The 12,508-nt window shown below is 42.3% G+C and overlaps 1 protein-coding gene across 11 annotated transcripts; it reads left to right on the forward strand.

Annotated features, from left to right (window-relative positions):
• The first annotated feature begins 86 nt into the window (after positions 1 to 86).
• Positions 87 to 8,733, forward strand: SMCO3 (single-pass membrane protein with coiled-coil domains 3). 11 transcript variants are annotated; one of them, XM_064510958.1, is made up of 4 exons: positions 87 to 4,481; positions 4,811 to 5,569; positions 6,830 to 7,529; positions 7,648 to 8,733. In XM_064510958.1, exon 3 carries the CDS (start codon positions 6,847 to 6,849, stop codon positions 7,522 to 7,524), a length of 678 nt encoding a protein of 225 aa, XP_064367028.1. In that variant the 5' UTR covers positions 87 to 4,481; positions 4,811 to 5,569; positions 6,830 to 6,846; the 3' UTR covers positions 7,525 to 7,529; positions 7,648 to 8,733. The 11 variants fall into 11 exon arrangements, with proteins under 11 accessions (XP_064367028.1, XP_064367006.1, XP_025972871.1 ...); XM_064510936.1 differs by having other exon boundaries at positions 4,811 to 4,982; positions 5,493 to 5,569; positions 6,830 to 8,733; XM_026117086.2 differs by having other exon boundaries at positions 4,811 to 4,982; positions 5,493 to 5,569; positions 6,833 to 8,733.
• Positions 8,734 to 12,508: the final 3,775 nt, after the last annotated feature.

A 12,508-nucleotide genomic window follows, 5' to 3' on the forward strand; every position in this document is an offset into this window, starting at 1 on the left:
CCTGTCTTTCTAATTCACTGGTTTGCAATGTCTAATGCTGGTGATTGAATTAACATCACAAACTGAAATCTGAACTTCCGATTTAGCTATATATTATTCTCACTTTTACATATTCATTTAGCACTCCTAGAGCCTTAAGACACCCAAGGCAGAACAACTATGAAGTTCTCCCACCTCCAAAAGACAACAATGTGCAAATAAGGAAAAATTTCTGCCTGTGCTTCCCCTTCCCAAAATGCCTGGCTTTCTTCTTCACTTCTAGCCCCTCACCCTCTCTGATCCTAGCCCCTGGGATTATGGTCAGAGTGGTTATCTCACTGATCCAAGGAGACTAGTCATGGCAATTTAACTTTTCAGGGAATCATCAAACCATTGAACTCATTGTGCATTTCTCACTGACATTACTCACTGACACATCTCATGAACAGCCCTTGAGTGGGTCATGACTGAACCTGGCATGAACTGGAGCTCTGTATTCACCATCACCTGTCCAAAGCAGTAAGCAACAATTTAGTGATCCAAATGAGATCTGAACATGAGGGCTGCACAAATTTCTGATCAGATGGTTAGTCAAAAGTAAGCACAGCCAAAAGTTTCTGTGTTAACTGCTTGAACTCTCTGTGCAGCTCCATATAAGCTCAGTGTTGTCATTACCTTGGAAATCTGTGGCTAGTAATGCAGAAGTTCAGGCATCTGAGAAACATTAGCATCAGAAAGGCAGACACTTAGAGAATTTTGGTGCTTTCAGCTTTCAGCAGCTTGAAAGGGGCAGTCTGAGGCTCAGCATTTCAGGTATCAGATTTAGGTGTCAGCAATGGCAGGTGCCACCACCTAATCATCTAAAATCTAGTAACATTTTCTGTCAACCTAAACTACTGTTCCTGAAATCCTCAGACATGCTTGCCCAGAAAGTTAAAACAGATTTAATATAGCGCTATTTTATTACATGCTTGCTTTCCATCTGTAGTTCATGCTACATTCTTGCTGATCTTGGTTTACCAGTGATTTCAAATAATAAACCAACGGAACTTGATTTTGACCCCTAAATGCTCAAATATACCAAAAAAAGACTGAAAAGATTAGAAGCAGGTGCTGCAGATACCTTCTGTATGTGTGTTTGAACATGGTCAAACTCTTGTGTGAGAATAAAAGGAATCGAAATGGATTTCTGATATGTCAACACATTTATGTCTCCTGCAACTTCTCTGTTATCAGTGGGACGAAGGCCTCAACCATTTTAACAAAGGAATGGAATGCTTCACAAGGTGGCCTTAGCACCCTGACAGCCTCTTCTAAGTAGTCAGCTGCTATTTTCAGGCTTTTCTTTACAGATTTGTGTCCTCGAAGAACAAGCTGTATGAAAGTGAGAAGTGAAGAGGAGGAGGATTGAGACTGAGACTTGAGCTTTTCAGGTGTACCCTTTGAAGAAGAGCTGCCTTTTGTGGTACTCGGTGTTTCATTTTGTGGCAGTATCTTAGCAATATCAGCATAGTCCATGAGAAGTTCTGATACTTGGAGGCATAAGGCAGGAGAATTCAGTAATTGATGAATAGCAGACTCTACTGCGTCAGGGAGCTTGCCATGTTTCAACATCACTGCAATGAGTGTGCCCATGATGCTTCCTAAAACCCCCTTATAATTCTCATAAAGATCCTTTACTATAGCGATCTTATCTTGTAGAGAGGTGATGGGACCAGCAATCTTAGCATACAAACTGTGGCTGATTTTTTCCTGCACATCTTTGTCTTTAGTTTCCACAGTGACTTGCATCTCTTTCAAAGCATCGACTAGGAGCTGCAGGTTCTCTTTAATGCTGAAGTTTTCTTTTACTGAAATGATTGGGAAGTTGGTGCCAAGGTGCTCATTGAGGATCCGGAATATTGTGTTGGTAGAAGAGATATATATGTACACTAAGTCATACAGATCTTGGCTGGCTCTGAGCAGCCTTTCTTTATCACTCTCAAACCCAAGGCGGGATAACATTTCTACAGAGGAGATCTGAAAAGCAAACAGAAGAAATCCAGAAGACACAGGGTAGAAAAACTGAAAACGTTTTCAGCTAGAATGTTACATTTCTGAAACTAAAATTACAAATTATCAACCCATCTGCACCCTCAAACAAGAGTCATTAGAGTTAGAAGAGAATATGGAAAAAGGGCTTCTGCCAGCCTTTGCAGGTCTTACCAGGCAGGCCAGCAAAACATGGGATAAGCAGCTAGATGTTATTGTTTCAGTGGCTGCTGGAATTAAGAATCTGACCCTCAGCTGAAAAGCAACAGAAGGTGTGTGAGAGTAGTTCTTGCTTTTTGGTGTTTACTGGTAGATCTACGGGAGTCCTCGCAAATAGTCTACTTTACATCATCCTTAGAACTATCATCCTTTGGTTTGATTATACCAGTGGGTCTGCTCAAAAGTAAACTTGTGTTCTGGGCAGGTGGGAATGGACAGAGGAAAGTCAATTTGCCAAATGAGTCATCTGCTGTCAAGAGACAAAACAGAGAAAAAGAGACAAAAAAAAAAGGCTGAATAATACAATGTGCTGCCAGGATACCACTTCCTTTGAAGTGACCCACATCTGTCAAATCGTAGAGTGGCTAGATGTTGCACTCCTGCTACCTAGAGACAGCAGCTCAGCATCCCTTGGTAGGTGGAAGTAGGTTCAGTCTCCTTGCCTGGGCTCCCAGCTTGCTGCTCTTTTGACTACTAGGCGTTCTCCCAAGGCCGACTTCAGGGACAGTTCTAGGGCAGCACGCTGTTGAAGGGAGCAAAATAGCACTGCCCCTGGTGTTGCCTTTGCCTGTGCCAGAGGCCTGTCCTGGAAAGCCAGACTGGCTGCAGGTGTTGCAACCAGCAGCCGTGTTTCATCAGCTATTGCTGCAATTAGATGTGCCATTAGAGGTATCCAAGCAGTCACAATTCCCCATCCTGCTTCATATACTTCAAGGCTTTTCTCTTAGTGCTCAGCCCTCCCCATACCTCTCCCTCCTTTCCTTTACCCTGGCAGAAGTAGTCTGAAATTGCATGAAGTGGTAAAATTGATTTTAGCCTCCACTGTTGGTAAGCCAGAGCTGGCTTTGGGGCTTCATGGCACTTCCTCCCCTCTCACTGCATCAGAGGAGAGGGCCTGGGAAATTGCAGCAAAGAAGAGTGACAGACACATCAGATGAAGTCCTTCCGCCAAATGTAAAAGGTCTGAAACAATAGCTATTATCTTGCTTAAAGAACTGGAGCAAAACTGGAACAAAACTGCTGGTTTACTGTGCAAATCATTTTGAATCATGTTCCATATAATAGAGTAGGGACTGCAGAAGAGAATGGTTCCCCTCCATGACAAACCTTGAGGACCTGAAATCAGCTTCCAGGACCATAGTGTGTGACAGAGGCAGATGTTAGGCTGATGAATTCAATCCAGTTCGACATTTGAGGAAGTAATTCAGGACTGCATGACATTCTCAGTTAGTAAAAGGAGTCACAGCTGGGAAAGGGCTGGGAACAGCTAATTGCAGAAAAGTAATAGGTAAATCATTAGTGTTCTTTCTTAGCTCATGCTCTCATGCCTACAGCTCTGAAATCAAGGAGAGTTTCATACTCCAGCTCTGGACTGAACAAAATAGGTCACCTTTCAGGGGAAAACAAGCTGGCAATTACAGATGACTCATTTTATCCTTGATAGAAGAACTGGTCTTGTACCCTGATGTAAGAACTAAACCATTCTGACGTGGGGAGGCAGCACTGGTGACTAAGTCCTGGTGGACAGTGGGTCTGCCTTTCTAAAGCTCAGTGCATAGAAGGTGTCTAACTTGGATGAAAGCAGAAGTACAGGCTCTCCTGCTGGGACGGACAAAGCCTGTACCACTGACTTCATGGTTTCTGGTATTTATTTTTCTATTTATGTTGGAATGTTCTACTTTTCTTCCATAAATCACAGGTGTACAAAAACAGTCATGGAAGCAATTCATCATTTCAAGCAACAGCTGAAAACATTACCATTTATTATGTATATTTATAAACAACAGAAATTTATAAATCCCAGTATGAAATCTAATCCTGTACCTGGAGGAATGAAAAGTGCTGTCCTACATGTTAAATTTTCTGACAACAGCAGGTAATACCATCCCCTTTCAGACATGGCTATAGGTGCTCACAAGGGCACCTTTATCATAGGCAGATGGATTCACGCTGTAATTGTCCTCTCCATGAAAAGAAGGCCTTTGGACACAGGCCTGGAGGACCTAGCAGTTGTGAACTACCCTGAAATAAACTGAAATGTGTTATAATAGGACGGAAGGAGAAAGAAGGAAAACATCATCCAACAGGAATAACTGAGAGAAGGCAGGCAACAGGACCCAGATGACGCCTGAGGCTCTGGATCATAACTCATCACATGCTGCTGGAAACCACCAGAGGTATCCGGGGAAAGAGGATGAAATCATTGTCCTGCACACATCCAGCTGATTGCAGAAGCGCTCAGTCAAAATCAGGTAGGCAGTCTAAATGTTTAACTGGAAAAGCCTCTGGAAACCCGCCTGGAGAATATCTCCTTGGAACTAAAGAAATAGGCAGAAATACAGAAATATATGTAGTCAGCCTAACTCTAGAAAGTGAATGTAACAACTACCAAAAGTGCTAATGTGAGGAGTGAGAGGTAATTTTAGTTTTAAGGGACATATAGCCAAGAGTGGTAATGGGAACCTGAAACAATTCTTGTAATGGATAAAGAATAGACGCTAGAAAACTCCTCCATATCTTTCTAGTATGTAGGATGTTCATTGAAGTATTGTTGTTCTTAGAACAATTTGTTTTCTCACAGTTTCTGTAAGTAAGAATAAGCAAATCATCTTGTAACAAAACATCACTGGAGTGGAGAATATCTAATACCACTCTGAGTCAGGAAGCAGGCCAACAATATCCCTGAGGACATTGTTTCCCTCCAGCCTGAAGAAAGATGAGTTAAAGGTTTATTTTCTTGACAGAGCTACAAGGTAAGTGACTGGAAGAAATGCATACCTAATTCAATGTACAGTACTACGCAAAATATTACGGGAAAAAAATCCCTTCAGATTGGCTTGTATTTCAACACTGGGACTAAAAGCTGGCTAGGGGACTGTTGAAATTTACAGTGTTTTTGTCGGGGAGGGGTGCATTTAGTGAAATATGGCCGGATCACTGTCAGGTGATTTGGAATTAATAGATTGTGTAAGAACTAAAAAGACCAAAATAACAGAAAGGGGTTGTTACAGAAGAAAAATCTAACTAATCTCCTACTCATAACAATTTGCAGTTATAACTGTGGTATGTAGGCACCAATAACAAGAAGAGATTTATCTTGGAAAAACGCAAACTAATGCATAAAAGTGTCCAAGATTTGCAATAGGAGGGCTGAGAATGCAAAAGTACCAACAAAGAAATCAGACGTTCTACTCATTCACAGTTCGCCCCAGTTGCAGAGTTCATTTAACTGAAAATCACACTAAAGCATTTTTTCTTTGCAGTTGGTGATGGGTTAAAAGGAAGTGGCACAGAGTTGATTACAGAAGCTTAGTAACGAGGAATAACTCCATAATCCTTGGTAATTGTCACTTTGGACCCTGTATGTTGACATGCAGCTGAGGCTGAAAAATATATTAAACATGCCTTCTTATTGTCAAACCAGAGACAGCTCAGACAAGAACAGTGACCATAAGGATTGGGTACAAGAGTTTAGAGAAAAAAAAGAATTTAAATTTTGTGCTTGGGTCTGTACAGCAATGGGAGAGGGCCAGATTCTGCCCAGCCATGTCCTAGGAGCTTGGTGAGCACCTGCTGATGTTAGATCTAAACAGGACAACTTGGGTACAGGAGAAGCCAGGCTGCACAGGTGGGACGCTCCCTGCAAGCTGGTGTGTGCTGCTCTAAGGCAGTCTGTTATCACACATGTCCTATTGGAATAGGTGCACCTCACAGTGATTACGTGGCACATTCAACATCCAAGGAACTGTCTATAGTTGTTTGACAGCTGCGAGTAAAAATTCAATGAGGAACTACTTACAGAATTATAAACAGCAGTGAATAGGAACATTGAAAAAATCAACTATAATAAAGGATAGGAGCTAAATATTGGGGAAGAAAACACAGTGGGAGACATGGATGGATTTGTCTAAGAAGCTTTCACTATTCTGTATGAATTCCCAAGTATGAGTTTTTTAGTATAAAAGTGCTTATATGATAAAACTTTCTGTTGAACGTGAGAAGAGATACAGTACACTGCATAAAACACCCTTATGCAGGTACAGGCTGTGTTCACTCCACAAGCCATTGCAGTAATATAAAAACCAGATGCCATTAATTGAAGAAAATTGGCTGATACAAAAGTGTGTTTAGAACAGGCATTTCATGTCCTCAGATTATTTTAGATTTTGCAGATAAGTCTGTTTCTTAATGAACCAGTTCAGTTTCTACCATCTTCAGCTTTCTAGGTGAAGAATGACACATTCATTTTACCAACCTGCTAATTACCTATTTGTTAATTGTTTTTGTTGATCTGAATATGCCCATGTTCCAGAATGTCACTTTCCAATCATTTGGCTTCAGTAAGTCAAGTTCAAAGGTATTTTGACACTGCAACATTCAGTAGGTGCGACTTTCAGGTCTGAAGTGATACAATACATGCATTGCAAAGACTCCAAACAACAACTACGATTTCTGGACTTATAAGCTATACCTTAGGATTTGATTTGCCAAGTATAAAAAGAATCAGTGAGACAGAGACAAAGGAGTACATTTTACTTCTCTTTAAGGGCTAGGGTTCTGGGTGTTAAACAGAATAATATTTTCTTTTTTTCTCTTAAAGTAGCTTATTTCTGAAGAATGGCGCTGAGCGACCTCCTTTACCCAGATAACCCCAAGAGACGTCAAGAATTGATCCACCTGCATCGGGAATTGCTTGACTACATGTCCACAAATTTCCATGCAACAAATGAGTTGGCTGGAGTGCTGAATGAATACCTGGGGTGTACGATTCCCCATATTAAGATGAGAGAGAGCAGTACTGTCAAGGAAAACTGTGACATTATCATTCAAGCAATGAGTAAGATTCAGTGTCAAGTACAGAAGATTGATAGTGACATGAAGGAAAAGCTAGAGCCTGTGCTGTACCAGAAGTTGTATGATATCAAAGAGCCTGAGCTGGAGAAAATTGCGATAGCCCATAAAGTCTTTTCTGTTGTTCTTGGAGAAGCGACTTCGACGGCTGGGATGGTAGCTATCAAACTAATTGGCTCTGATCTTATAACTCTTACTGTTGGCAAACTTGTCAGTCTCCTTGCACAGATTGGGGCATCTGTTCTTGGGGGAATCAGCATTGTCATTCTCGGGCTTGGCATTGAAATGATCCTCCACGCCATTCTGGGAGCCGTGGAGAGGAATCAGCTTCTGGCAGCTGTGAGAAGCTATGAGGAGCACCTGGCCCAGTTTAAAGCAGCCTCAGAAAAATACCAGCGCGCCATCTACGAGGTGACTTCCCTGGTGAGACATCAGGCTCAATGAACGAAGTTGGTATTCTCCCTCCTGCCATGACAGCAACCACAGCAGCTGTGTCTGCTAAATGTTTTTGATTCATTACAGTAAAATGATTTTTTCCCCACTGTACATGTATTTGTTTCTTTCTAGTGGTAACAGAACAAGAGATGTGCCAGACGAGGGAACTAGAACAGAAGTACATCAATAAGGAATTGGCTTCAGGGTGCTTCTGCAAGGCAACAGTTCAAATACTTGGCACCTTTTGTTCAGCAGTTTTCTGGAATGTGTTGTAGATAACAACCCTGAAACATACTAGTACTAATGACAATAATTTCACTGGTGGAGCAGTAGTGGTTAGAAAGCACAATTTTTTTTCTTACTGTGTTTCTATAGCAAAGGTGAGATCATGATGAGAGAAAACGATTTCAATAAACAAACCCACATCATCATCCGGAGGGTTCATTGGGACAGCTGCACTGACTAAATTTTCTTAGTGTGGATTAGCACTAGATCTGATATGCTGAATTCCCTTTTCATAGAAGTGCTCATAAGGACTTGCTGAAGCATATTTAACTGCTATTGCCTGTCCTATTCTTGTCCTAAGGAGCCTGCCAGAGATATTCCTTAAATAAATTCTAATCCCAGTAGATTAGCAGTTAAGAAAATCATGTGTCTACAAACACACACAACCCTGCCCCACAATTGAGAGGAATGAGCTGCAGTGTTCTAGGTGTCTGTGAATAATCTCTCATGCTCAGTAATGCCCTGCTCCTGCCAACCCATAGGCACTTAGTTCTGGGCACATTTGCTGCACATTGCTTGCTGTTGGTTGAAATGGGATTATACACATGTGCAAGTATTTGTAGGATCATAGCCCTAGATCACAGACATGCTGTTGGATTTATTTTCAAGTGCTTCACAAGTCACCAATGTGCGACTGCCAAGAGCATACTCAAATTCTGCGCTTCACAACATGCTACCGAATGTCCTTATGCAGCAGATTTTAAAAACAAAAAGCTAGAAGCAAGAAGCAAGAACATGATTTGCGGTCTCTTTCTCTAATTTACTGTGGTTTGCTTGCTTTGTTCTTTGAAGAAAAAATGTAATTTAAAAATTAATAAAAAAAGCATCTAAATATTGTAAGAGCTCTCTTTCCTGTACTTGTTCTGCTTTTTTTGTTCTGTCTCAAAAATCAATCTGAAGCCAAATCATATGGTGCACTTACTGCGAAAAAAGATTAAAATCTTCATTAAAGACGCAATTTATAAATTACTATTCCTATCCAGGAGAGATTATTATATTAGGACTGTGCATAGGTACATTTTTAGTATCAGCCTCCCCCACACTAAAAGCATATTTAAATTCATACGTGTTTAATAATATTCAGTATTAACAATATTAAATGATTATAATAACTAGATTGTGCCTATGAAAGTAAACAGATAGGTGAGATATAACAGAAAAGCTGTTCATTCTCTTCTTAACTCTTTCCTATTCATTTTTTTTCTTTCTCATCTTTCCCACTTTTAACCATTTTTTTCAGGCCTCTCTCTGCCTTTTTTCTCATTTGCACAGAAGCCACTAGATGGCAATGCAGCTGATGGCTCATAAGCAGCTCTGACAGCCATCAGGGAAGAAGCCCCTGGCTCTGGAGCTTGGGTGAGCACCAGGGATGGCACTGCTGGCCGGACAAGCGGGGCCAATGCAAGCTGCAGCCTGAGCGATGTCGGTCTGGAGAGGCAGTTCAGAGGAGGCAAAAAGCACTGCCCTACCTAGGCACAAGGTATTGTGGTGGCATGGTGACTTGAAGCATCTTGCTTCTCTAAGATGCAGCTTTTCCTAGCTCCTAATAAGTGTGGCGCTCAGTAGAAACAGGGGATTATCACTTGCTCAGAGGCAAGACACTGACAATCAGCAGAACAGTAATGTTTTGAGTTTTGGAAAAAGAGGAAGTCCCAGTTTGTGCTCATTTTCTATGGGCATCTGTATATTCTAATTTAGGAAGAAGAAACACCAGCTCGGTACCTACCTTTGTGAAGTTGCCAGTCACCGTTGTAGGAGAATATTGGAGTAAACAAAGAGAAATCTATCATATTTTTCAGGCAGTTCGTCCACATTTTCTTTAAAGCAAATTCTAAGCCGTCTCAGGGAAGGGGCATGTGCAATGAAGAATGTAAAGATACACAGTCGCCATTCACCTCTTGATAGATCCTTGTTGCTGGTGGGCTCAAAGGAAAGATGGGTTCCTTGAGAAAGCAGGTGTGGAAGGTGTCCTCCTGTCCACAAGATGTTAAAGGTGCTGAGGATGCTGGCAGCCTGCGGGCAGTTGCTTATAGAGCAGGAGACCGTGACCTCACAGAGGCCTGGCCAGCAATGCTATGAGCTGCGATGCGGCCCATGACCTCACAGACACTACAGCCAGATAAGGCTGTTTTGAGGTAAGAAACCTGCAAATTAGCTTGGGACACTCCCCCCCCTCCCCCCCCAAACTCTTTCCCCCAACCCCAGGAATAAGAAAATCTCTGGGATTTTCCTGTATTACTGCCAGCTATGTATTCCTTGTCATTAGTTATTGGTTCTCAAACTCATTGCAGCGTGCATTCAACTGGCTAAATGCAAGGCAGGGCATCCAGCAGAGCAGAGACAGCCTAGCTCACTCTGTGTCTGATAGGTAATTGAAATACTTCCCCTCAAAACAGGAAATGATTATCTGCTTTCTCTTGACTTCTGATAAATCTCACACTTGTTTCTCTGAAGATGCCATACCCAGTTTGGGGCCAAACTGCTGATGCTTCTGCTCTAGACCCTCCAGTGCTACCTCTCCGAGTGACAGAAGTACATTCATGCCAAGCAAAATGCGACAGGACTATTGTAATATGGACCCAGGTTGCATGGGAACTGTACAGGCCGGACAATGTTTCTCCTTGTCTAGTAGCTGTTTGGCAGCATTTCTTACAGGACAGATATCTAACTGGCCAAATATGTGTTTGTTCAGGCCCAGAAACTTCTCTCCAACAATAAACAGAGCACTTGTGAGTGAGGCACAGCCCTGCACACATGCAACTTTTGTGGCTTTTGAGAGAGAGCTACCCTGGATACACCTCATCAGTTGAGGTGCTTGGAGATGCCTGTGCTTGACGTCCTTTGTAATCTAGCTCGGGCTGAGCTCCAAGTCAGCAGAGATTGCTGGGAGAGGCCTAAGTTAGGGCTGCTGCACTGACATGTTCCCCACTGAGCCCGGTACTGTCATGACAATAGGCGCAGCCCCTGAGCAATGGGCAGTCTGCAGAGCATCAGTTCCTCCCTCTCCAATGGTATGATACTCCTTTCATTGACCGACAAAGATTTGACGTGCATGGCCTTAATATTCCCATCACAGCCCTCTCAAGCACCCTCCCTCTGCTTGCTCATTCGTTGTGAACAAAAGATTAAAAATTAAAATCGTATATCATAGATGTTTTAAAAAAGAACAAGCTCAAAGAAGAAAAGGAACCATAAACCAGCCAAAAGCAGTCAAAGCTGCTTTCACACCTGTGTGGAAATGTTGCAACCAAAATCTGCCCTGCAGCAAATTCTACAGAGTAACAAGACCACCACAGAACAACATGCCTGAAAGGTGCTACATACATGGTGAGCCGGACTTCCAGGGCACTGGGAGCTCTCAGAACCCTGGCTCTGTAGGTGCTGCTGGATTGGTCATCTCCTTAACTTAGATTTTGTATAGTTTGTGACTAACATTGGTGTTAATGTGATGCTCAGTTCATAGTCTTGCTTTTAGTCACCCTGCAGTGATTCTTAGTAATGTTCCAAGTTTGTTAACTAAATCTCCATTATTTGAAAAGCCCTAGCAATTTGGTGTAATATTGCCTGTCCATCCCAACCCGAGGATCTATAACTGACTCTCAGAGATCAGACTGTCTCTGCAAGCTTCTGCTACTAGCTTCTAGGTGCATCTGTGTGTAAAAAAATGTCCTTCCTACTCTCCTTCCCCTGGGGTGTTAATTCTTTCAGCCTGCACCCACATTATGCTGCTTCCCCCCTCCTTATTCACACTGATACAACTGTTAACAAAGGAGGTGTTCCATATATTTTTTTATCCTGTTTCTTCATGCATGCTCGTATGTCTGGGGACTTTTTGAGAGAGACACTTTGTGCAATGAGAACAGTTACCATTAAGTGTCCACCAGCTTCCACAAAGCTGGTCACCAGTTTGCTGAAGGGGCTTCCATGGGGGGGCTGCAGGAAAAGGCAAGCAAGGAGAGTAGCTTCTGTACTCTCTGCTGGTGAGAAACTAGCTCTCCTATTCACTTTGTATGGCCCAAGTTACCTGGTGAATATCATTCAGCCACTTTTTTTGATCCAGCATCCCCTGAAGCAGGAGTTGACACATGAATCTAACAGAGGAGTGACCATGCATGAATGTTCACAGTGGAGCAATGTTGACTTCATGCCAAATCCAAAACCAAACCTATGTAACATCCTAATAGATACCCTAATCACTAACCCTGCCTCCTGAGAACATCCGGTGTTACCGGGAATTCTTCAGGGCTTTGCTTCTATTCCCCTCACACACAGACTTCTCACTTGACCTACAATCCTACCTTGTTCCAGGACAGGGCAGCATTTTGTAGGATCTCCCCAAGCAAGCACTGGGGGGAGTGCCCTGTTCAGCATTGGAAGACCACACTGACCATGTCCGTAATGCCCCAGATTATTTCCAGCACTGGCAATACTGGTGGAGAGCTTGCAAGGAGCTGGTTGTACCAGAGTTCCCCCAGAGGTTTATATTCTGATTCTGTCTTACAGAATTGGCACTCTTCTCCTTCCTAAGACTGGGAAATATTCATTGAACTCTTAAAGATGTTACTAAATATCATTCATAGCTATTTCCTTCTAGCATAGTATACAAAGAAAAAAATGAAACAGATTTAAATATGTCTATTTGTTGCTCAAAAGGAAAATAAGCTCCGACTAGCATCTATTAAACAGTGAAAAAATCTCATAAAGGCTC

This window comes from Dromaius novaehollandiae, chromosome 1, assembly GCF_036370855.1.
Source record: "Dromaius novaehollandiae isolate bDroNov1 chromosome 1, bDroNov1.hap1, whole genome shotgun sequence".
Lineage (NCBI taxonomy): Eukaryota > Metazoa > Chordata > Aves > Casuariiformes > Dromaiidae > Dromaius > Dromaius novaehollandiae.

Excerpts from the sequence above, each read along its gene's own strand:
- SMCO3 (XM_064510929.1), top strand. The coding sequence starts at position 6,847 with ATGGCGCTGAGCGACCTCCTTTACCCAGATAACCCCAAGAGACGTCAA.